Genomic DNA, 27,268 nt, shown 5'->3' with positions numbered 1-27,268 from the left:
CTTAGTGCCACTGAAAAGTCCTTTAATCGCTTCTGGACCGGAAGGTTTTACCCCCTTAATGACCAGGGCATTTTTTGCGATTCGGCACTGCGTTACTTTAACAGACAATTGCGCGGTCGTGCAAAGCTGTACCCGAATAAAATTGATGTTCATTTTTTCCCCACAAATAGAGCTTTCTTTTAGTGGTATTTGATCACCGCAAGGTTTATTCTTTTTTGCTAAACAAATAGAAAAGGACCTAAAAGTTTGAAAAAAAAAATCATTTTTTTTGTTTATTTTATAAAATTTTGGTATTTGATCACTTGTGCGATTTTTATTTTTTGCGCTATAAACAAAAAAAGAGCGAAAATTCTGAAAAAAAAACAATATTTTTCACTTTCTGCTATATAACATTCCCAAAACAAAATCTAATTTTTTCATCCTTTTACTGTAGGCCAATTTGTTTTCTGCTACATATTTTTGGTAAAAAAAAATCCCAATAAGCGTATTTTGATTGGTTTGTGAAAAAAGTTATCACGTCTAGGGGAAAGATTTATGTCATTTTTATTTATTTATTTATTTTACTAGTAATGGCGGCGATCAGCAATTTTTATCGGGACTGCAACATTGCGGTGGACATATCGGACCCCTAACTGACATGTGTGACACTTTTGGGGGGACCAGTGACATTACTACAGTAATCAGTGCTACAAATATGCACTGTTACTGTACTAATGACACTGGCAGGGAAGGGGTTAACCCTGTGGGTGATCAAAGGGTTAAGTGTGAGCCTAGACCAGTGATGGCGAACCTTGGCACCCCAGATGTTTTGGAACTGTAGTTCCAAAACATCTGGGGTGCCAAGGTTCGCCATCACTGGCCTAGGTGGCCTAGGGGGCGTTTTCTAACTGTGGCGGGATGGGCTTGTAAAATCGATACAGAGACCTGTGTTCCTAAATAGGAGGAACACAGGAGCTCTGCATTGATTCCTGAGAGAACAACGGTCTGCTGCGTTTACAACAGCAGACCGCCGTTCTCTCTTCACAGGCAGCGATCGCGGGTGCCCGGCCCCAGTGGATCGGCTTCCCCGCTGGTGAGTGGGCGAGTAGGACCGATCCGAAGCAATTCGCGGGAACCGGCGGCTGGTTAGGCAAGTGGTTAAATGCTTGTTGATCCTGCCAGTGAAGTTCACCCAATGCAGCTTCCTAAGATTGTTTGAGTTGCCACTCTCATGTAGGCTGTGTATAAAAGTGAGACGAAAAAAATGTTGGAAGAGGAGGGGCTAATAGCATTGTCTCTGCTGATTTTATAAAATTTTAACTTGTCAATCTTCACCTGGTTGCACCTAGTCCTGCCCACTGGACTGACAGCACCGCCTCTGTTGCTGAAACCCTCCCACTGGGAGCTGCAGTGTCCGGGAGGGGGAGCGTGTGAGACATAAATGAAGGAGGGCTTGGCTCAATCAGGGACAGTAATGGGAATTTTTTTGTTCATTTCATGACAAAGTGACTGGATTTGAGACTTATTTGGACTGTTTTAGTTGCATTTTAATAGTTTGATGTCAATTTATCATCGCAGGACCAGTTATTCTACAGGCCCCATCCAACATCTCCCAGGGAAAAGAACTGACCCTCAGATGTCATAGTCCTCCTGGGTATGTTCCATACCAGACAACGTTCTACAAGGATGGCGTCAGAAGGACATCTAGAGGAGGTTCTCTCATTCTTCCAGGATCGGAGAATGTATCCGGAAGATACAGATGTGAGAAAAGATTATTTTGGGATCAAAATGTCATTCTTACCGATGAAGCATCCTTTCCAATTAGAGCAAAAAAAGGTACCGTAATATTTGTGCAATCGCCCCCAATGGTATAGCAAAAACAAAGGAAAGACAGAAAAGCGGGACTATATCGGCATCAAGCAATTGAAGTGATGCATGCAAGTAACACACTTGGTTAAAAAATATATACAACTTTATTGAAAACTAAAAAAGACAAAAAACATGACATCACAAATTACACATCATATATATAAATAAAAATTAGATCCATGATTTCCACTGTAGGTGGTTTATACAGTATACCAGATCATGCAGATCTAAACATGTGTGCAGTCTGACGGTCCCCGGTAAGCCAACGCGTTTCGCAATTTATAGCTTCCTCAGGGCACCACAAAGACCAGAAAGACACTGCACTAAAGAAGTAAGGGAATAATCACATATTATAATCACATCATATACTTGGTGTAAACAGTAATAAATGGCTTTAAATAATGCCGACCTGATAAAAGCCTCACAAGGGGCTTAGGGCAGGCTGGAGAGCTGTATTTCTGGGCAGGCGTCGGGATCCCCTATATATATATGGACAACTAGGGGGAGGAGATATTTCACTGATGTATATTGGAAAGCTGCGTTGACCATAAAGGCTTAGAGAGCTAGCCTCACTTTATTCGCTGTAGCTAATCGAAGTCTCCCTTCACTAGCTGGAATTGTTAGATGTTTTACGTCCATATGTAGAGGAATGGGTTATGAATGGGTTATGAATGGGTTCTTAGCAAATTTAGGTCAATACGTATTCTGCTACATGTTTTTTGAAAAATTGAATTTCTTCAAAAATTTAGGTCAATATGTATTCTGCTGCATGTTTTTGGTAACATCTAATTTCTTCAAAAATTTAGGTCAATATGTATTCTGCTACATGTTTTTGTTAAAATAGTTTTTCTTCAAAAATGTAGGTCAATTTGTATTCTGCTACATGTTTTTGGTCAAATCTAATTTCTTCAAACATTTAGGTCAATTTTTATTTTGCTACATGTTTTTGGTAAAATCGAATTTCTTAAAAAATTTAGGTCAGTATGTATTCTGCTACATGTTTTTGGTCAAATTTAATTTCTTCAAAAATTTAGGTCAATTTTTATTTTGCTACATGTTTTTGGTAAAATCTAATTTCTTAAAAAAATTAGGTCAGTATGTATTCTGCTACATGTTTTTGGTAAAATCTAATTTCTTTAAAAATGTAGGTCAATTTGTATTTTGCTACATGTTTTTGGTAAAATCTAATTTCTTAAAAAATTTAGGTCAGTATGTATTCTGCTACATGTTTTTGGTAAAATCGAATTTCTTCAAACATTTAGGTCAATTTGTATTCTGCTACATGTTTTTGGTAAAATCTAATTTCTTAAAACATTTAGGTCAATTTGTATTCTGCTACATGTTTTTGGTAAAATCTAATATTTCTTTAATAATTTAGGTCAATTTGTATTCTGTGACATGTTTTTGGTAAAATCGAAATTCTTCAAAAATTTAGGTCAATATGTATTTTGCTACGTTTTTTGTAAAATATTATTTCTTCAAAAATTTTGGTCAATTTGTATTCTGCTACGTTTTTGGTAAAATTTTACCAAATTTTTGAACCAATTCAACAAAAGTAAATATATATAACATATATCAATCTGTGAAGCCAATTAATATACAAATCAATTGGTGCATAAACATAAAAGTTCATAAGTGTCCATAAATATTGTGCAGGTGAGTAGAATTGTATTCTATCCAAATAATACGTGTATCCACCACTGAGTGAAATTCATCCTTACCAAACGGAAATAAATAAGGTACAACTATATTTTCTTGTGCTGAAAAAATATCCAATCTCCTTGTGAACAAACACCACGTGTAAATCACCAAGAATTAGCCTCTTACCAGATGGTAATAGGTATGCACTTGTTCAGTGAAACCACCGCCTTGCTTCCTCTTTAAAATCCTGAAGTGGGATGTAGAACCGCTCTACCTTTCTTTCTCCACTAGATGGCAACGAGTACCAGCAAGAAACGCAACCTCCTCCTTCTTCACATGCTCACAAAACCACCGTGTATTAAAGGAAAAAGGAGGACTAATAGTGTATTACCCTTGAGATTTATTCAAAAAACAGTTGATATTGCACTTACAATTAGATGTCTTGTATTCAGCATAAACATAGGCATACGAATTCCTGCAAAGGCTTGCGGCCGGCTGCAGCACGGACCGCAAGTTGTGTGTGATGTGTGCGCCTCCTAATCTGACCGGTTTCTTCCCATAAGACTTCTACATCCCACTTCAGGATTTTAAAGAGGAAGCAAGGCGGTGGTTTCACTGAACAAGTGCATACCTATTACCATCTGGTAAGAGGCTAATTCTTGGTGATTTACACGTGGTGTTTGTTCACAAGGAGATTGGATATTTTTTCAGCACAAGAAAATATAGTTGTACCTTATTTATTTCCGTTTGGTAAGGATGAATTTCACTCGGTGGTGGATACACGTATTATTTGGATAGAATACAATTCTACTCACCTGCACAATATTTATGGACACTTATGAACTTTTATGTTTATGCACCAATTGATTTGTATATTAATTGGCTTCACAGATTGATATATGTTATATATATTTACTTTTGTTGATTTGGTTCACATATAGATATATGTTATATATTCATTATTTATTTGTTGTTTAGCGCACCCCACACTACATACACATTTATCCATATTCAAAAGCACTGAATACCGGGAGCAGCTTCAACACACTATCAGCGCACCCATCCCCCCTTACAACATGTATTCTGCTACATGTTTTTGGTAAAATCTAATACTATATAATTATAAATTTGGAAATTGCCCCATATAGTCCCGTTAGCATAGAGGAATTTTTTCCTTCTTTTCGTAACCATGGGCCTCTTGGCTGCTTCTCTGATGAATGCTCTCCTTGGCCGGCCTATCATTTTAGGTGGACAGCCATGTCTTGGTAGGTTTGCAGTTGTGCCATACTCTTTCCATTTTCGGATGATGGATTGAACAGCGCTCCGTGAGATGTTCAAAGCTTTGGATATTGTCTTATAACCTAACCCTGCTAGAAACTTCTTCACAACTTTTTATCCCTGACCTGTCTGGTGTCTTCCTTGGCCTTCATGATGCAGTTTGCTCACTAAGGGTCTCTAACAAACCTCTGATAGTTTCACAAAACAGCTGCATTTTCAGTATTCTGAGATTAAACTACACACAGGTGGACTCTATTTACTAATTAGGTGACTTCTGAAGGCAATTAGTTCCACTATCTCTTACTTCGGGGTATCAGAGTAAAGGGGGCTGAATACAAATACACGCCACACTTTTCAGATATTTATTTGTAAAAAAATTGGAAAACCATTTTTCATTTTCCTTCCACTTCACAATTATGTGCCACCTTGTGTTGGTCTTTCACATAAAATCCCAATAAAATACATTTACATTTTTGGTTGTAACAAGACAAAATGTGGAAAATTGCAAGGGGTATGAATACTTTTTCAAGAACCACTACAGAACCACTAAACATTCTCTTTAATCAGTCTAATATTCCTGTGTGTGCTTCTGGTTTACATGCATGTTAATTCTGGCCAAATGGCACATTATGTTCGTAGAAAAGTTTAGGAGGCTCTAAAAAGTCCTGTTTTCCTTCTAGTGAAAGAGAGGAAAGCGGAGGTCTTCATTTTAAAAATCGCCATCCCTCTTTTATTCCTTGCCATTTTTATTATCTGGGCTGTCTTCCTCTTCACATGCAAATGGTTCCAGTCACATAGTTCCAAAAGACAAATGGCCAGAACACGAAGAGGTAAGTGACTTTGGTTGTTGGATATACAGGACTAGACACCTGTCATATCATGTCTTTGCATACATTATTTGAGATCATACATGCCCTAATCTTTGCAAACAGTTTAAGAGCCAGATGTGGATTAGGCTGTGCTGGGGCTTTCAACTGGGTTGCAGATTAGACTAAGTTGGGACTTTCTAGAGGGTAGCATATTAGTCCATGTTAGGGACCTCTTAGGGAGTTTGGCAGTGGAGACCACATGGAGGCTTCCTAATTGGTAGAAGATTGGGGCTTCTTTGTTGGTACCAGATTAGATCAAATTGGTGTTTCCTAAAGAGTAGCAGATTAGACCATGTTTGGACTTCCTAAAGGGTTGCAAATTAGATCATGTACGTGTTTCGTAGAGGTAGCAGATTAGATCATGTTGGAGCTGCCTAGAATATAGCAGATTAGACCATGTTGGGACTTCCTAAAGGTATGCATATTAGATCATGTTCGTGTTTCGTAGAGGTAGCAGATTCAATCATGTTGGAGCTTTTTAGAGGATAGCAGATTAGACCATGTTGGGGCTTCCTAGAGAGTAGCAGTTTGGACCATATTGGCCTCCTAGAAGATAGTTATGTTAGGGACCTCTTAGGGAGTTTGGCAGAGGAGACCACATGGAGGCTTCCTAATTGGTAGAAGATTGGGGCTTCTTTGTTGGTACCAGATTAGATCAAATTGGTGTTTCCTTAAGAGTAGCACATTAGACCATGTTGGGACTTCCAAAGGGTTGCAAATTAAATCATGTTCATGTTTCCTAGAGGTAACAGATTAGATCATGTTGGAGCTTCCTAGAATATAGCAGATTAGACCATGTTGGGACTGCCTGAAGGGTTGCATATTAGATCATGTTCGTGTTTCGTAGAGGTAGCAGATTCAATCACGTTGGAGCTTCCTAGAAGATAGCAGATTAGACCATGTTGGGGCTTCCTAGAGAGTAGCAGTTTGGACCATATTGGCCTCCTAGAAGATAGCAGATTAGACCATTTGGGGCTTCTTAGAGGGTAGCACATTTGACCATGTGCAAACAGAGTTTAACCATTTCCATACCGTGCCTTTTTTGGCACTCCTCTCCTACATGTAAAAATCAGATTTTTTTTGCTAAAAAATTACTCAGAACCCCCAAAAACATTATACAGTAATCCCCGGCTCCATCGCGGTTCAGTGTTTGCGGTCCCGGTAATTCGCGTTTTTTTTTTGTAATGTTATTTTACTATATAAATAATTAAAAATGAAATATTTATATGTTTTCCATAGCTCTTGCTATGTCTCTTAGTATCTTTTATGTGTTTAAATGAGTTTCTATTGTTTTAAAAGTGTGTTTAAAGACCTTAAAATGCTTCTACACGTACAGTAACAGTAAAAAAAACATGCCTACAATGCATTTTAATAGGGTTTTTCTATTTCGCGGAATTTCACTTTTCGCGGCTGGGTCCCGGAACGTAACCTCCGCAATGGAGGGGGGTTTACTGTATATGTTTTTTTTAGCAAAGACCCTAGGGAATAAAATGGTGGTTGTTGCAACTTTTTACGTTACACGGTATTTGCGACGTAATTTTTCGAACGAAAAAAAAAACAGTTTCATAAATAATAAAAAAAAAATAAAATAGCCCAATTTGTCTGTATAATGTGAAGATGATGTTACAGCAAGTAATTAGATACCTAACATGTCACGCTTTAAAATTGCGCACACTCGTGGAATGGCGCCAAACTTGGAAACTTAAAAATCTCCATAGGTTTAAAAATGTTTACAGGTTACAAGTTTAGAGTTACAGAGAAGGTCTTGGACTAGAATCATTGCTCTTGCTCTAACGTTGGCGGCGATACCTCATATGTGTGGTTTGAATGCCGTTTACATATGTGGGCGCGACGTACGTATGCATTCACTTCTGCATGCAAGCAGGCGGGGAAGGGGTGCTTTAAAAAAAAATTGTATTATTGTTTATTTTATTTTTATATTCTTACACTTTCTCTTTATTTTTATAACTTTTATTCTTATTACAAGGAATGGAAACATCCCTTGTAATAGGAATAAGGCAATACAGGTCCTCTTTATGGAGAGATGTGGGGTCTAGGCTGGAAAGACTGAGATGAAAAAAAAAAATGATCTCGGCCTATCCAGCCGAGTACACGGCAGTGTTTACAACTATGGGGACGAACGTGACATAATAACGTTTCACCCGGGAGGAAGGTCATAGAGACTGCCGGGGACCAGCTGGTCCTTGGTATTCTCTATGGTAAACTTCTGCCGCCGGCGGATTCCTTCTCCAGATCGCCAATCGCACGGGCAAGCTGGTAGAAGCACCGGAGGGTGCCAGGGGGTGGGGGACGTTTTCTCCCACCGCCTGTAGGACGATCAAGCGGCTGAAGTGCCGCTATGATTGTTCTTGTGGTTCAGGGAATCACATGCTAAAAAAGATGATATCTGAATGATGTCTGCAGCTGCACCCATCATTCACATATCTCCACTCAAAGTCAAGGACTTCATATGACGTCCTTGGGCTGGAAGTCCTTAAAGTAGAATTTCACCCTAAAAGGGGACGTTCTATTTTATGTCCTCCTCCCACCCTTTTCTAACACTTTTGGATGTTTTTAATTTTTGCAGGGAAGTAGGTACCTGCCTACAGCCTTCTGGGGAACATTGCAGGTCCAAGCAGGTTGTGGGGTCAACTACAAAGTGCAGCATGGCTCGCACATGTGCAGTTGGAAGCTGGCTGTGAAGCAGCAAAGAGTGTGATAACAAGCACTGGGCCTGGCAGCAGATGCTTTGGCAACGCGTTGGTTACCCATTAGATTGCCCCCCTGACTTTTATTTAAATAAAGTTGTATCTGGACCTCATGGAATGGAGATCCTCTGGGGTGTAGAAGCCATCTACCCAGGAACCAGATTATTTACATCACCATCAATACACCCGAAAGGGGAAGCTCCACTTGTTTACTTCCTCCCCGCCCTCCCCCTCCACTGCCATATTTGGGGGGAAGGAGGAAGTGGGTACCTGTTTTTGACAGGTACCCATCCCATCTTCTGGGAGAACTCGCCACGGTGAAGTCCCCTAGAAGTCCGGCCCCCCTCCTCCTTCCCCGCAGTAGAGAACCGGCAGTTTGAAAAATCAACTTGGGTGCTGACATTATGCAGTTACAGTATTTGTAGCCACTGCCCTTTCATTTTTTTTTTGGGGGGGGGGGGCTGGAGCTCCGCTTTAAGATAGCAAAACCAATAAGATAATCTTATGGGTCCGACACTGTTTTTCCACTTTTCTCCAAAGTAGAGATACATACAGTAGATTCAACAGAAAACCTTAAAGTTTTTTTCTATGAGCAGGAAACTGGCATTGAGTTGGCAATTATGCATTTACCGTTGTGCCACTCTGATTGAAAAAATGTAGGAGGACTGCTTGTAACTCTTATCATTTCTGTTAGTGTCATTAGTGACATCCAGAGACCAAGACAAGGATGAGGAAACTCAACATCCAAATATTCCCCATAACAAAAATGGTAGGTGATAATTCTGATTGCTATTATGTCACCATCTTCGAGAATCCTTTATTTTCAATGGTGCTAAACTCCAGTGGGACTGATTCATGCAAATTGGAGAAAAGAAAATGAACACCAAACAGTAGTTGTAACAATTAACCTTTGGCGGGCACTGACACAAAATAATGGGGCATTTTTTCTTTCACTAATACCAATGATGGGGCACAATTGCTTCCACTGACACTAACAATAGGGCAATACTCCTCCGAACAATACCAAAGATGGGGCACTCTTTCTCCCACTGATACCCATGGTGGGCCACTAATCCTCCCACTGATACCAATGCTAGGACACTATTCCTCCCACTGATACCAATGATAGGGCATTATTCCTCCCACTGATACCAGTGATAGGGCATTATTCCTCCCACTGATACCAGTGATAGGGCATTATTTCTCCCACTGATACCAATTATGGGGCACGATTTCTCCCACTGATACCAATGATGGGGCACTGCTCTTCCCACTGACACCAGTGATAGGGCACTACTCCTCCCAGTGATAGGGCACTATTCCTCCCACTGATACCAATGATAGGACACTATTCCTTCCACTGATACCAATGATGGGGCTCTATTCCTCCCACTGATAACAATGATAGGGCACTATTCCTCCCACTGATACCAATGCTAGGGCACTATTTCTCCCACTGATACCAATTATGGGGCACAATTTCTCCCACTGATACCAATGATGGGGCACTGCTCTTCCCACTGACACCAGTGATAGGGCACTTCTCCTCCCAGCACTATTCCTCCCACTGATACCAATGATAGGGCACTATTCCTTCCACTGATACCAATGATGGGGCACTATTCCTCCCACTGATACCAATGATGGGGCACTCTTTCTCCCACTGATACCCATGGTGGGCCACTAATCCTCCCACTGATACCAATGCTAGGACACTATTCCTCCCACTGATAACAATGGTGGGGCACTACTCCTCCCACTGATACCAATGATAGGGCATTATTCCTCCCACTAATACCAGTGATAGGGCACTATTTCTCCCACTGATACCAATTATGGGGCACGATTTCTCCCACTGATACCAATGATGGGGCACTGCTCTTCCCACTGACACCAGTGATAGGGCACTACTCCTCCCAGTGATAGGGCACTATTCCTCCCACTGATACCAATGATAGGACACTATTCCTTCCACTGATACCAATGATGGGGCTCTATTCCTCCCACTGATAACAATGATAGGGCACTATTCCTCCCACTGATACCAATGCTAGGGCACTATTTCTCCCACTGATACCAATTATGGGGCACAATTTCTCCCACTGATACCAATGATGGGGCACTGCTCTTCCCACTGACACCAGTGATAGGGCACTATTTCTCCCACTGATACCAATGATAGGGCACTATTCCTTCCACTGATACCAATGATGGGGCACTCTTTCTCCCACTGATACCCATGGTGGGCCACTAATCCTCCCACTGATACCAATGCTAGGACACTATTCCTCCCACTGATAACAATGATGGGGCACTACTCCTCCCACTGATACCAATGATAGAGCATTATTCCTCCCACTGATACCAGTGATAGGGCACTATTTCTCCCACTGATACCAATTATGGGGCACGATTTCTCCCACTGATACCAATGATGGGGCACTGCTCTTCCCACTGACACCAGTGATAGGGCACTACTCCTCCCAGTGATAGGGCACTATTCCTCCCACTGATACCAATGATAGGACACTATTCCTTCCACTGATACCAATGATGGGGCACTATTCCTCCCACTGATAACAATGATAGGGCACTATTCCTCCCACTGATACCAATGCTAGGGCACTATTTCTCCCACTGATACCAATTATGGGGCACGATTTCTCCCACTGATACCAATGATGGGGCACTGCTCTTCCCACTGACACCAGTGATAGGGCACTACTCCTCCCAGTGATAGAGCACTATTTCTCCCACTGATACCAATGATAGGGCACTATTCCTTCTACTGATACCAATGATGGGCACTATTCCTTCTACTGATACCAATGATGGGGCACTATTCCTCCCACTGATACCAATTATGGGGCACGATTTCTCCCACTGATACCAATGATGGGGCACTGCTCTTCCCACTGACACCAGTGATAGGGCACTACTCCTCCCAGTGATAGAGCACTATTTCTCCCACTGATACCAATGATAGGGCACTATTCCTTCTACTGATAACAATGATGGGCACTATTCCTTCTACTGATAACAATGATGGGGCACTATTCCTTCCACTAATACCAATGATAGGGCACTATTCCTCCTCCTACTGAATACAGGTGCTATATTTTTTTTTTTTTTTTTTACTCACACTGACCACAGTCCAGTATACTTAAGGTCTGAAGGAGAGTAAACCAGTCCTTTATTTGGAACATTTAAGGACCCATGATCTATAGAAAATTATCAAGTTTTTATTTCTTTTTATTGGAAAATTAACAAGAAATCTGATTGATGCTATGCAGAAATTAAAATGTTGCACTCTTTCCCTGTTTCCGTGAATCATTCCCATAGAAACCATAATATATAAAGTGAAATTTTGACAGATGTGTCTACAGATTTACACTGCGATTAGAGGAGCAAATAAGCCCAACCACTGTGCAAGTCAGCAGGAAGACAATAGAGATATTTGTAACCCTCGTCCCAGCCCTGGCCACACTGACTCCATACTTTTATTCATTTTCAGCCCCCAGCACAGAGGAGGAAGAAATATCTTATGCTAAACTTGTTATCAGTAAAAAAGGTGAGTCATTCTGATTGGCTGTACAGTATCTTCATAGTTACATAGTTAGTGAGGTTGAAAAAAGACATCAGTCCATCCAGTCCAACCTATGATGAGTGTGTGTGTGTTTATGTCAATAGTACATTGTATACCCCTGTATGTGAGGGTCGTTAAGGTGCCCATCTAATAGTTTTTTTGAAACTATCGATGCTCCTCGCTGATACCACTGCTTGTGGAAGAAAATTCCACATCCTTACTGCTCTGACGGTATAGAACCCCTTACACAGTTTAAGGTTAAACCGCTTCTCTTCTATCTCTCTTTACTAGCCATTGGTGTGCAGTGATTCCTCTCATTCACATGTTACGTGGACATTTTACCATCTTAAAGATCCAAAGAGCAGATATTTCTTTATGGTTTATAAAAGTTAAAAAATGACTAATTTCGAATGTGGAATTACCATGATATGACATTTTCAGATAAATTCCCTTGTTCTTGGCAATTCATTTCTACTTTGCTTTTTCTTTTCAGGCGCACACCCAAAAGAAACCAAAAATGTAAGTTAAATTTATGACTTATCGATTTATTTACTATTCAAAAGAAATATTTTACTAACATTTAGCAGCGTTAGACCAGGATCTGAACCCAGAACCTCTGCTGCATCTGGCAGGTGAGCTTCTTGCTGAGCCACCTGAGATGCAGGACAATGCCTTGCCCGATACCTTGGACAAACATACTTTTGATCTTTTTTCTGATGAACATCAAACTCCTTGCTCCTCCTATGAATTTTCCATTTTAGACATGCCTTTGCACTTTCTGTATGCCAGATTATTGTGCTCTTCTTCAGCCAATATCTCCGTATCTTCACTACCACCGTTACTGACCTTTGACCTCTTGATCCCAACCTTCAATCAATTGTTCCTCACCTTTGGCTTGTTTACTGACTGTGCTTCTGCTTGATCCCTACCTGCTATATCTGCTACTGGACCCTGGCTTGCTCATCTCCTGGTAGGGTGATCCTGAAGACTGCGACCTGGTACTAGTAGATACATATTCGCCAGCACACCAAGGATCTTGCAAAAGCAGTCCAAAAACTTTATTCCAAAGAAGATCACATTAGAAAAATATAGTGCAACGTTTTGGAGCCGCGCAGCACCCCTTCGTCAGGCATGGAGAAAAAAAACAGCATTTTGTTTGCACGCGATTAGATGATGGAAGTAAGCAGTTTCCCCTCATTCCCTAAATTCTGGTGAAAATACCCTTAGAAAAGTGAACAGTCTATTTGCCTTTTGTAAATCAACCCTAATACAGTACTGACTCTACATTCACACTAGAAGTCGGCAACAGAATAGAAAAGTCCCCCCATATGTATTTACAAATCTTCTCTGTTCTTTAGCAGGTTGTCTACTCTGATATCAAGTCGAAAATGGAGACATGAAGATGATCCAGTCCAGGCCCTGATGTGTCTACAGCACCTGCCTTTTAGAGGATCAAAGTGTTTTTCTGAATTCTCTTCTGAGTTCTACGAATCCAGAGACTGTGAGGTTCTACGAATCCAGAGACTGTGAGGTTCTACGAATCCAGAGACTGTGAGGAACTTGTATATTGAGAGTCTACCAACAACAAAGTGGACCTGTGTTATCTTATCAAGTTCCTTCATTGATTTAAGGCCAGAAATGACTTGAAAATTTCAAGCAATGTATTATGACAGGTGCCAGAATTAAATGCAATAGCCATTCTGTATTTCTTTGGTAATATCTGCCTGCCTATGGCCACGAACTACAAAACTAGACAGTGTTGATGCCTTATACCAACCTTTTTCAACCAGGGTGCATTGAGGTTTCTTCAGGAGTGCCTTGGCACAATGCCTAAAAATTGTATACAAAATGGCATGTGGATGAAGCCTACCTTTTAGTTACACAAAGCCACAGGTTTTTATTGTACACCATTACAACCTTTAACTTGCCGGCATCCTAAAGACCAATGGCATCATCAGTTGATATGGAGTTTTATTGTACACCATTACAACCTTCTAGCTGCCGGCATCCTAAAGTCACCACCAGTTGATATGGAGGATGTCAATCGCCTGCACAGCATCCTTGTATCCCCCTTCCCTGCCCCTCTCCATCAGTGTTGGGTTTGCATTAGCTGAGTGATGGAGAAAAACCGAGGGAGAAGAGAAACATTGGAATACTAGTCAGCACCAGTTTGCAAGTGTATGTGCTTTGGAAGAATAAATCACCTCTAATGTTGGGTGTCCTACGTGTGTGGATGGTGCTGGGTTATGTAAAACTGTTAGAATAGTTTTTACAATTTAGAATGGGGTGCCTTGAGACTGTCCATAATTTTTTTAATTCGAAAATCTTTTTATTGGAGTTTCAAAACACAACAACAAACAAGTGCATTAGGTTCACAGTACAAGTTGAGTAATCATGACAGTCAGCTGCAGTTCACCCACGCAGGGGCGAGAAATAACATTGTAATTCAGGGCCGAGGTAAATGGCCAAAGGAGGGCAACCAGCAACGCAGGAGTGAATGAAGGGCCGCAGATCAGACAGCAACCCACCAAATCACTGGCCGCCTCGAGGCAAGGGGCCAAAAGGTATAATAATCAGCTAGGTCACCAATGCTGTGGAAGAGTTTGCCAGCCACGCGGCCCAGACCCTATCATGTTTTTTGCGGCAACCTCTATGGCAGTAAGTGTTGTGGTACAGTCATGTCTACGAATCCACCGGCGCCCTCCACTGCTGGATAGTGGGGGGGGGGGGGATCAGACAGCAACCCACCAAATCACTGGCCGCCTCGAGGCAAGGGGCCAAAAGGTATAATCATCAGCTAGGTAACCAATGCTGCAGAAGAGTTTGCCAGACACCCGGCCCAGACCCCATCATGTTTTTTAGGGCGACCTCTATGGCACTAAGTGTCACGGTACAGTCATGTCTACGAATCCACCAGCGCCCTCCACTGCTGGATCGTGGGGGGGGGGGGGGGCGCTGTCTCCAGTGGAGCACAATGTTTTTCCTAGCGTAAAAAAGTAAGAGACCCATGAGGGTACGGTCAGCCACCCTGGGCAGCAGGTCGTCCAACAAGCCCAGTAGGGCAAGTCTAGGAGAGGGGTCTATCGAAATCTGAAGGATGGTGGAGATCACCGAGAACCCCTGTGTCCAGTAAGTGGAGAGCTCCGGGCAAGTCCAGAATATATGGATGAAATCGCTCGCATCTCCAGCAGTCCGGGGAGTCAGAGGCGTGAATTTTGTGAAAAGACTGTCCATAATTTTTAAAGGGTGCCTCCGAATTGGCCATGATTTTTAAAGGGTGTCTTGACTGAAAAAAGTTTGAGAAACACTGACTTATACAGTTTGGTCCAGCTACAAACAGAAAAGAAACAGGCTCCTCTGAGTGCAGACTGCTAGTTGCTTTAATAATAAAACAGAAGAAAAACACTCACATAGAGGACAAGGTTAGTAGACCTTCTTCAAGCTTAAAGAAGGAGCACACTCTGGCAGTATCCCTCTAGTGCTCCGAAACGCGTCATGAGCAGGCCGGTGACGTCATCACGGGCGATGCTGTGGTCCAACCTGTGTCTCAGCCTGCGTTCCAGCCCTCGTTCCCACATACCAAAAATACAGCCACTTCATGCTGCCGAGGAAGGTCCTACGAATGGCGGATCTGGTCCCAGGACGGCTCCCAAGATGGACAAGCAAAGCCTCCAGTCACTGGACTACCCTATGTGCCTACTAACCTTGTCCTTTGTGTGAACCTTTTTCTTCTGTTTTAATATTGAAGCAACTAGCAGTCTGCACTCATGGGCGCCTGTTTCTTTTCTGTTTTTAGCTTGTCTGGAGTCTGCTTCTGCTCCCCCCCAGGCTCACCCTGAGAATTTTGACTGTGCACATCCCAACTTCGAAATAGAGCCTGTTGCTGTAAGGACTGTAAAATGGACCTTGCATTAATCTAAAGGCACTCCTACTTGCGCCACTGTTTAAATGTTGGTCCAGCTACAAGAATGCTGTTGGCTTCTGCCAAGAGAGAAGCTGAGGACTCCTATCCACCTAAGACTAAAAAGGGCAGTAAGGCTACCAAAACAACTATCTGTGACTAAAAGCCAAGCATATCCTCCAACTTTGAACTTCAAACCTGATATTCAACGTGGGCATCGGTTCACTTTATTTACCAAAGGAAAATTTACTTTGCTAAGTCAACCTGATGGGCCAAGGCAGTCATTCATTTCATTTACAAAGTTTCAACTAGAGAAAGGGTCTAACAGCAAACAGTATCTGCTTTGCCCTTTCTTTAAAACACCCCAAATTATTTGTTCACCATGAATGAAAGTTTATATATTTATATATATATATATATATATATATATATATTAGTGATCGACCGGTATCGGCTTTTCGTTGCCGATACCGATATTTTGGCCATTGCATAACGGTATCGGCCGATATTTTCATTATCTATAGAAGATATGCAAACTGGTGCTTGACCGATATCGTTTTTTCATTGCCAATACTGATACCGATATTTTGGTCATTACATATCGGCATCGGCCGTTATGGGCCGATATTTTCATACATTTAAAAAACATTTTTTTTTTTTTTTTTTTCTTGACAGGTACTCTTGTGGAGGGACCTGGGGGTCTAAAAGACCCCAAACCCCTCCTCTGAACTTAAAAGCATTCAAAACACCAAGTTTGGCTGTTTTGAATGCTCTCACTTTTTTTTAATCTGGCGCAGAGTTCCCGGAAGTCATGACATCACTTCATTGCTTATATCCCTAATTTGTACATATGTGAGTGGCATATTCAATAACACTTGTAAATGGAATTATGCTATGTGACATAATTTTACCCTTACATGAGCAATATTTGGAATATCGGCAATATCGGCCAGTTCCGGGGGCCGATACAGATATATCAGCAAAAGTCAATATCGGCCTTGCCGATAATTGGACGATCCCTAATATACATATAGTATAAAGAGGGGGATTAACCGCGCTTAAAGGAAGTAATTTTGAACAGCAGCAACTTCAAGTGTGACCACACCCTGTAGAATATTTGTAAATTAAGTTGCGCTAAGTATGATATATGGAGATGTAAAGTCCAAAAAGTCCCAATAATAAATGATGATGACAAAATCCTAGATGTAGTCCTGGACCAGACTCCCTTAAGGGTATAAGCTTACCAGATTCAGGTAAGAGAGAAGCAGATGCTCTATAAATCTTGTCACCTTGAAAGAAGATCCAGGCCCACGTGAGCGATAGACTCAATGGTCATTGGATCATGAAAAAAATGTAAAATACGCAATAGCGTAAAACCCAACAACTAGGTAAATATCACCAATGTGACTTGAGGATAACATGTGTGTAAATTAAACCACCACCAAAGATCACTATTGTCAGTGAACAAGTGTATAAATGAAGAAATTGATATGTGTTATGTACCCCTTACCAAATAAAAATAAGGGTTGATGCAGATAAAACAATTAATATAGTCCAGCTGAAGTTGCCTCTTACCAGACGACAATGATAAATAAGCCAAAGTGAAAAAACAATGATGAGAGATAGGTGTAGAACCATCACCAGCTAGATGAGCCTCTTACCATGTGAAAGCAAAACCAAGTGTGTAAAAATCAAATTCCAATAAGACACCAAGATTCAGTACCGGAAAAGAACCAGTAGGGGTCGCCTCTTACCAGATCTTTTGATCAACCACGCCTGTATGTTATTAAATGGTTGGGGGTCCGACCATAGACTTGAGCAACTGATCCTCAGATGTTCCCAAAGTTCACCATTCAAAAAGAGAGAAAGAGGCTCCCATAGCGTAAAACAGTAAAATTTATTCCAAAAATAAAAAGCAAGAACACTCACAGAAACCAGGATAGAATGAGCAATTGTGTGCAGCCGCCGGCCGGACGGCTTCGCTCGCCCGCACTCTCTGGTCGCGATCGGATGACGTCAGTGCGCCGTGCCCTGACGACGTTTCGTCACAGATGACGTTTTCAAAGGTGTCAAGGTGACAAGATTTATAGAGCATCTGCTTCTCTCTTACCTGAATCTGGTAAGCTTATACCCTTAAGGGAGTCTGGTCCAGGACTACATCTAGGATTTTGTCATCATCACCTAATATACATATATATATATTGCACCATTTTAAAATTCATAAACTTAAAAAAGCCACTAAAACTGACCCCAAACCATTATTGCTTCTTCTCAAAAACAAATAATTTAGAGTAAAGACGTTGGCCAAAATAAATTGTGTTCTCACGATTCATCACGTGTCAAGAAAAAAAAAAATTTTCACAGTTGACTTTTCTCGAAATGCTCATTATATGCCTATTCAATGTGGTCACCTGTTTCCTTCCTCTTTTACTCTTTTAAAGCTTTAAATAGCCAGGACTCAACACTTCTTGTTTCAGATCTCCTAAGTCTATTAACCACTTACCCACCAGGCCTATTTTTGACACATGGTGTTTACAAGCTAAAATCCGTTTTTTTTTTTTTTTTTTGCTAGAAAACTACTTAGAACCCCCAAACATTATATATATATATATTTTTTTTTAGCAGAGACCCTAGAGCAGTGACTCTGCAGTTTAGTTGAGCACCATGGGAAATGTAGTTCCAAAACGTCTGGGGTGCCAAGGTTCGCCATCACTGCCCTAGCGAATAAAATGGAGATTGTTGCAATAGTTTTTTATCACACCGTATTTGCGCAGCGGTCTTCCAAATGCATTTTTTTGGGGGAAAAATTCACTTTTTTTAATTAAAAAATAAGAAAACAGTAAAGTTAGCCCAATTTTTTTCCATAATGTGAAAAATAATGTTACGCTGAGTAAATAGATACCCAACATGTCATGCTTCAAAATTGCGCACGCTCACGGAATGGCGACAAACTTTGGTACTTAAAAATCGCCATAAGTGACACTTTAAAAATGTCTACAGGTTACCAGCTTAGAGTTATAGAGGAGGTCTAGGGCTCAAATTATTGCTCTCACTCTAACGATCGCGGCGAAACCTCACGTGTGGTTTCCATAATGTGAAAGATAATGTTACGCCGAGTAAGTAGATACCCAACATGTCATGCTTCAAAATTGCGCATGCTCACGGAATGGCGACAAACTTTGGTACTTAAAAATCGCCATAAGCGACACTTTAAAAATGTCTACAGGTTACCAGCTTAGAGTTACGGAGGAGGTCTAGGGCTCAAATTATTTCTCTCACTCTAACGATCGCGGCGATACCTCACATGTGTGGTTTGGACACCGTTTACATATGTGGGCGGGGTTTTCGTATGCGTTCGCTTCTGCGCGTAAGCTAACGGGGACAGGGGGCTTTCTTTTTTTTTTTTACTATTTATTTTATTTATTATTTTTACTCCGTTTTAAAAAAAATAATAAAATTTGATCATTTTTATTCCTATTACGAGGAATGTAATAGGTGATCACAGAGGCTATGCGATCCTACTATATAGGATTGAATGTCTTTGTGATGACTTCACAAGCCACGCCCCCTGACAGTTAGAATCACGCCCCTAGGGACACACTTAACCCCTTGAACACCAGTACTGTTAACCCCTTCCCTGCCAGTGTCATTTTTACAGTAACAGTGAATATGTATAGCACTGATTACTGTAGTAAAGTCACTGGTACCCCCAAAAGTGTCAAAAATGTCAGTCAGGGGTCCGATCTGTCCGCCGCAATGTCACAGTCCCGCAAAAAAAAAATCGCAGGTCGCCGCCATTACTAGTTAAAAAAAAAACAATAAAAATGACATAAATCTTTCCCGGTTAGTAAACGCAATAACTTTTGCGCAAACCAATCAAAATATGCTTATTGCGATTTTTACCAAAAATATGTAGCAGAAAACAAATTGGCCCAAAATGTTAAAAAATGTTGATTTTTACATTTTTTTTGATCTTTCATATAAAAAAATGTGAAAAATATTATTTTTTCAAAATTGTCGCTCTTTTTTTGTTTATAGCGCAAAAAAAATAAAAATCGCACAGGTGATCAAATACCACCAAAGGAAAGCTCTGTGGAAAAAAAAAAAGAACGTCAGTTTCGTTTGGGTACAGTGTCGCACGACTGCGCAATCGTCCGTTAAAGTCACGCAGTGCCGAATCGCAAAATAGGGCCTGGTCCTTGAGCAGCCAAATCCTCCGGGGCTAAAGTGATTAACAAAATATCTTAATATAGCATTACGTAAAAAATAAATAAATACAACAAACCAACTAACAGCAATGAAAAAAAAAAAAAAGCCACATTATGATTCCGTATCGTAGTGTTTTTTTTTTTTTTTTAATCACTAAGCAATTTATGTCTACACTACTCCTCCTAAGTCTTAAACCTTATTAGTGTTAATGGCATTTTGTATCATGTTTATGGCTTTTTGGAAATTCTGGCTTTCCTCAGTGCTATGTGGTGTTTTGTGTACAAAACTAAAAGTGATAGATCTGTTTAGCTATAACTTCTGAGCAATATTCCTGTAATTTTGGTGGTTGCACATTAATTATCTATTCATATACATGTACACCTTACACAGGGTATTCCATGTGCTTGTCTATGAGACACACAGACATTGGCAGACTTGCCTATTGTTTTTGTATTGAAATGGAATGTGGATTTTGCCTGTCTCCTTGTTAAATGTTAATGACCTCACATTGTTCTGTCCAGATGGCTAGATAATTAGTTTAGGTTAGGGGGGAGGGATTGTGTACACTGTATGGGAATGACTGAGTATAAAACCCTGTTTCTATTGGATTGTGAATGTCATGTCCTGTCCTCAACAAGGTCAACCTGGGCGGTAACCTTGTGGGGGAAAACTGTATAAAAGAGCAGCTATACCATTAAAGTTTGTGTTATACTTCACCCTCAATCTAGAGTCCTGTCTCTCATTGGGGGAATATGCTACAAATGATTGCTATGTCCTTCATACTCTCCTTGTTAAATGTTAATGACCTCACATTGTTCTGTCCAGATGGCTAGATAATTAGTTTAGGTTAGGGGGGAGGGATTGTGTACACCGTATGGGAATGACTGAGTGTAAAACCCTGTTTCTATTGGATTGTGAATGTCATGTCCTGTCCTCAACAAGGTCCACCTGAGCCGTAACCTTGTGGGGGAAAACTGTATAAAAGAGCAGCTGTACCATTAAAGTTTGAGTTATACTTCACCCTCAATTTAGAGTCCTGTCTCTCATTGGGGGAATCTGCTACAAAGGATTGCTATGTCCTTCATACTCTCCTTGTTAAATGTTAATGACCTCACATTGTTCTGTCCAGATGGCTAGATAATTAGTTTAGGTTAGGGGGGAGGGATTGTGTACACCGTATGGGAATGACTGAGTGTAAAACCCTGTTTCTATTGGATTGTGAATGTCATGTCCTGTCCTCAACAAGGTCCACCTGGGCCGTAACATTGTGGGGGAAAACTATAAAAGAGCAGCTGTACCATTAAAGTTTGAGTTATACTTCACCCTCAATCTAGAGTCCTGTCTTTCATTGGGGGAATATGCTACAAGGGATTGCTATGTCCTTCATACTCCCTTGGATAATCACTAAGCTCTTGTAAGAGCTTGTGTAAGAGCTTGTACCTGTGCCTGCTGCCCTCTCTAGGGAAAAAAGAGGTTCACCCACTGGAACCTGGAGCCTTGTCGTAGGTCCAGGGTGGGTAGGAGACGGCGAGACCCCAACCAAGCTGCGGTGGTTTGTGGGGTCTGAGGTGGCTATGGTGTCTGGTGGAGTGCTTGGAGCCCTCGGGAAGAACTAGGAGCATCCGTCAACAGAGGTGCCCGGTCGGGTGCCGGTTGATCCGTTACAGTACTTTTGATTAATAAATAAATACATGTATATTTCTCTTACTTTTTAATATGACCCATCACCAGATCTAATATTATAGTTGAATTATTATATAGTCATGTCAGTTTTCTGCCCCTTATTTACAAACCTATCAGCTTGATCTTCAGAATTCTTTTCTTGGTTTTTACCAAATCACATCTGCAGGTATGCACAAATATCAGTACTCTCTTAATTTATTCGTTTTAAAAACTGTTTCCACATTTAATACAAACCAAACTATTACATAGCGTGACTCAAGCCTTATTCTTTATGCTCTAATTTTACATTTCCCTTAAGTCATATACTTCCCATTTTATTTGTACTTCCCCTATTCATACCTCATGCTAATTATACTTCTACATAAAAAGAAGAAACAGCTCCAAAAACGTTATTCTTGTGCTAAAATCACTTAAGCTTAGTACACAAGGCCAAATGCTGGGCGTCATCGGCCAGTTAAAAAAAAACCTACCGACATTTAGCCCGTGTGTATGGCAGCTGGTCTGATGGAAGCCGGCTGTTTGGCCGGCTTCTGTCAAACGAGAATGCTGGAAAACCAGCAGCCAACCGACTTCTGATCAGCCAATGGCTGAGAGCGCTGATCAGAGTGCTCTGGTGGTGGTGTGGGGGGGCGTCCCCTGTCAGCAGGGGAGATCACTGCACTAACATCGGATTGTTAGTACAGTGACTCCGACCTGAGCTGTTTTTTTTTTTTCGTTCAACGAAAATAAAACTGATATTGTATACAATCTATGGTAACAGTCTTGGCAAGGAGGGATGAATAAGGACTAATAAAAGGAGTTATTAACCTTTTACATTTATAGGTAAAGTTGATCCAAGGAATATCCAATTGCCTCTCGGGGGGATCAGGAAGGAATTTTTTTTTTCCCCTGCTGTAGCAAATTTCACCATACAGCACACACCACCACTACACTGCATGCTAATTCAGCAAGACTGTTGATTAGTGCACCAACGCTGCTTATGGGGCCCAACGATATCCTTCAGAAGATTACAAGAAAGAACTGCCCCTACAAAGCAATTCTACTATCCCCTATCATTCATATAAAGTGTACGTCCCAGCTAGCCTAGACCCAGAATAGTCACCATTAATGCACTTTGGCAGTATAGCCAATTTTTTCCCCCTGCTGTAGCAAATTGGATCATGCTTTGCTGGGGTTTTCTCGCCTTCCTCTGGATCAACTGCGGGTATAGGATTGTGTATATGGGATTGTATGAATTTTTTTTTTTTGGTTGAACTAGATGGACTTTTTCAACCTGACTAACTATGTAACCATTAAAAAATCAAACAAATATTTCAAAAAAGAAAAGTTTCAAACAAAATTCTGCTGGTCTATGGCCGGCTTTAGAGAGAATCACAAACAGGCAAACATTTCCCAGCACACCTACCAGTTAGCCTGTAAAAAAAAAAAAAAAAATTGACCCTATCTATAACAATTCATGTTAAGAGCCGGTTCACATAGGGGTGACCCTACTTGCTGGGGCGACCTGTGAAGTTGTGGTGCACAGCTCGCACCGCGACCTCGGAGCGACATGCACGGACTTCATATCATTGAAGTCAATGCAAGTCGCTCCAGGTCGCCCCAAAGTAGTACAGGACCCTTTTTCTAAGTCGGAGCGACTTGTGTCGCTCCTATTAGAACGGCTCCTGTGCTAATCTATGGCAGGCGACCCACGGCTACTTGTCAGGCGACCAGGTCGCCTGACAAGTCGCCCCAGTGTGAACGGGGTCTTAAAGCAGAGGATTTTGTTGCGTACATTTGCAAATATATGTGGAAGCTGTACTGCCTATGCCAGGGCTTCTCTGTGTAACCTTTCCTTCCAGCACTGCTCATGTAACTATATTAAAAAAAAAAATACAAAAAAAAACATTTTGCCCCTTTTGTTCACTATTGAATCAGATGCTCTACCAATATAAACTCTACATGACCAATTGCCTAAATTTTTAGCACTAGAGGAAGTGGGTATAAATTATGATTTTAAAATGTTTTTTTTTTTTTTTTCCATAAATATAACTAATTTAAAAAAAAAAAAAAACAGACATTTTGCCCCCTTTATCACTATTGAATCAGAGGCTCTACCAACATGAACTGTATTTGAGCAAAGAAGTAAGCAATATTCATGATTAAAAATTTTTGTTTTTATATATACAGTGGGTACGGAAAGTATTCAGACCCCCTTAAATTTTTCACTCTTTGTTATATTGCAGCCATTTGCTAAAATCATTTAAGTTCATTCTTCTTCCTCATGAATGTACACATAGCACCCCATACTGACAGAAAAACACAGAATTGTTGCAGATTTATTAAAAAAGAAAAACTGAAATATCACATGGTCCTAAGTATTCAGACCCTTTGCTGTGACACTCATATATTTAACTCAGGTGCTTTCCATTTCTTCTGATCATCCTTGAGATGGTTCTACACCTTCATTTGAGTCCAGCTGTGTTTGATTATACTGATTGGACTTGATTAGGAAAGTCACACACCTGTCTATATAAGACCTTCCAGATCACAATGCATGTCAGAGCAAATGAGAATCATGAGGTCAAAGGAACTGCCTGAAGAGCTCAGAGACAGAATTGTGGCAAGGCACAGATCTGGCCAAGGTTACAAAAAGATTTCTGCTGCACTTAAGGTTCCTAAGAGCACAGTGGCCTCCATAATCCTCAAATGGAAGACGTTTGGGACGACCAGAACCCTTCCTAGAGCTGGCCGTCCGGCCAAACTGAGCTATCGGGGGAGAAGAGCCTTGGGGAGAGAGGTAAAGAAGAACCCAAAGATCACTGTGGCTGAGCTCCAGAGATGCAGTCAGGAGATGGGAGAAAGTTGTAGGAAGTCAACCATCACTGCAGCCCTCCACCAGTCGGGGCTTTATGGCAGAGTGGCCCGACGGAAGCCTCTCCTCAGTGTAAGACACATGAAAGCCCGCATGGAGTTTGCTAAAAAAACACCTGAAGGACTCCAAGATGGTGAGAAATAAGATTCTCTGGTCTGATGAGACCAAAATAGAACTTTTTGGCCTTAATTCTAAGCGGTATGTGTGGAGAAAACCAGGCACTGCTCATCACCTGTCCAATACAGTCCCAACAGTGAAGCATGGTGGTGGCAGCATCATGCTGTGGGGGTGTTTTTCAGCTGCAGGGACAGGACGACTGGTTGCAATCGAGGGAAAGATGAATGCGGCCAAGTACAGGGATATCCTGGACAAAAACCTTCTCCAGAGTGCTCTGGACCTCAGACTGGGCCGAAGGTTTACCTTCCAACAAGACAATGACCCTAAGCACACAGCTAAAATAACGAAGGAGTGGCTTCACAACAACTCCGTGACTGTTCTTGAATGGCCCAGCCAGAGCCCTGACTTAAACCCAATTGAGCATCTCTGGAGAGACCTAAAAATGGCTGTCCACCAACGTTTACCATCCAACCTGACAGAACTGGAGAGGATCTGCAAGGAGGAATGGCAGAGGATCCCCAAATCCAGGTGTGAAAGACTTGTTGCATCTTTCCCAAAAAGACTCCTGGCTGTATTAGATCAAAAGGGGGCTTCTACTAAATACTGAGCAAAGGGTCTGAATACTTAGGACCATGTGATATTTCAGTTTTTCTTTTTTGATAAATCTGCAACAAGGTCAACAATTCTGTGTTTTTCTGTCAGTATGGGGTGCTATGTGTACATTCATGAGGAAGAAGAATGAACTTAAATGATTTTAGCAAATGGCTGCAATATAACAAAGAGTGAAAAATTTAAGGGGGTCTGAATACTTTCCGTACCCACTGTATGTATATATATATATACACACACACACACATATATATATATATATATATACACTAAACAAGATTAAACCAACTACAGGTAATGATATTTTTAATTTTTTTTCCACCGGGTCATTTATTTGGAGGTGAAACCTAGAATGGACACATGACCAGCTGCTGTACAAAGGGACCCCAAGAGAGAAGCACAATCTCAGCTTGTAATTGTGAAATAATTTTGACATATCCATCTCTAGTGATGCAGCTTTATCCTCCTATCGAATGGTTTTAGGACTATACAACAACATATCTCCCACCTTCTCCATTTTTCACTGCTCTGAGGAGGGGGGGGGGGGGTCTCCTTTACCAGCTGCAAGTCACACAGAGGGGGGGGGGGGGGGGCAGGGCTTTGCAGTGACTTGCATAGAAGAAAAGTCAAGCGCAAAAAGTTTTTTTGCAATTCGTACCTAACCACTTCTAGACCGGAAGATTTCCCCCCTTAATGACCAGGCCATATTTTGCGATTCGGCACTGCGTTACTTTAACGGACAATTGCGCGGTCGTGCGACGCTGTAACTAAATAAAATTTACGTCATGTTTTCCCCCACAAATAGAGCTTTTTTTTGGTGGTATTTGATCACCTGTGCGATTTTTATGTTTTGCGCTATAAATAAAAGCGACAATTCTGAAAAAAAATCTATATTTTTCACTTTCTGCTATATAACATTCCCAATAAAAAAAAAATAAATAAAAATGTTTTTACATTTTAGGCCAATTTGTTTTCGGCTGCATATTTTTGGTAAAAAAAAAAAAAAAAAAAAAAAACCCAATAAGCATATTTTGATTGGTTTGTGCAAACGTTATTGCGTCTACAAACTATGGGCAAGATTTGTGTCATTGTTATTGTTTTTTTTGCGTTTTTTAGCGGGACTGCGACATTGCGGCGGACAGATCGGACCCCTAACTGACATTTTTTACATTTTTGGGGGGGACCAGTGACTTTACTACAGTAATCAGTGCTAAAAATATACACTGTTATTGTACTAATGACACTGGCAGGGAAGGGGTTAACACCAGGGGCGATCAAAGGGTTAAATGTGTACCTAGGGTGTGTTTCTAACTGTATGGGGGCGTGGCTTGTGAAATGATCACAGAGACCGGTGAGCCTTTATAGAAGGATCACAGGGGCTCTGTGATCATTCCAGAGAGAACGGTCAGATGTGTTTACAACAGCCGACCGTCCTTCTCTCTCAGCGGGGAGCGATCGCGGGTGTCAGGCGGCAATTGGAGCCGCCTGCCCACTGCATCAGAATCCCCGCTGACGAGGGGGGCGGGCGCGCGCTCACCCCCTAGCTGCAGGCGCAAGACCGACCTATACCTATGGCGGTTCGCGCAAGAGGGGCTGCCTGCTGCAGTATTTCTGCGGCAGGCGATCCGAAAGCGGTTAAGTCAAAACCAACCACTTCAAGTGACACCCTATGGCAGGGGTGTCACACTCAATTTCATGGTGGGACGGATCAGCATTATGGTTGCCCTCAAAGAGCCGGTTGTATCTGTACTAATAGATGTCCTGAGCAAGCACCTCCCACTATCAGAAGTCAGGAGTCCTCCACCCTCCCTATCATCACAGAACATCCCCCTTACCGTGTGCTGCCGCCAGGAAGAAGCTGGGGGTGGAGATGGGAAGCAGAAAGTTTAGGGTCTGGAGAAGGACTGGAGTCAGCTGAACGCACAAAGGTGTGGGATCTGTAGGGGGGAGTCCTGTCCTTCTCTC

General features: G+C 41.4%; 1 protein-coding gene across 1 annotated transcript in view; it reads left to right on the top strand.

Moving 5' to 3' along the window:
• Positions 1-13,460, top strand: part of LOC309569106 (Fc receptor-like protein 5) — a gene marked incomplete at its 3' end in the record, with an annotated part of 45,923 nt that extends 32,463 nt beyond the window's left edge. The window contains exons 6-8 of the mRNA XM_082274870.1: positions 1,558-1,721; positions 12,424-12,449; positions 13,292-13,460. Of these exons, the coding sequence (XP_082130996.1) occupies positions 1,558-1,721; positions 12,424-12,449; positions 13,292-13,460 (359 nt within the window). The remainder of the gene's footprint in view (positions 1-1,557; positions 1,722-12,423; positions 12,450-13,291) is intronic.
• Between the last annotated feature and the right edge of the window lie 13,808 nt (positions 13,461-27,268).

Source organism: Pelophylax lessonae (assembly GCF_965119305.1).
Source record: "Pelophylax lessonae genome assembly, chromosome: 13".
NCBI classification, from domain to species: domain Eukaryota; kingdom Metazoa; phylum Chordata; class Amphibia; order Anura; family Ranidae; genus Pelophylax; species Pelophylax lessonae.
The sequence above is the reverse complement of the archived record's forward strand: the minus strand, read 5'-3'. Positions and strand labels throughout refer to the sequence as shown.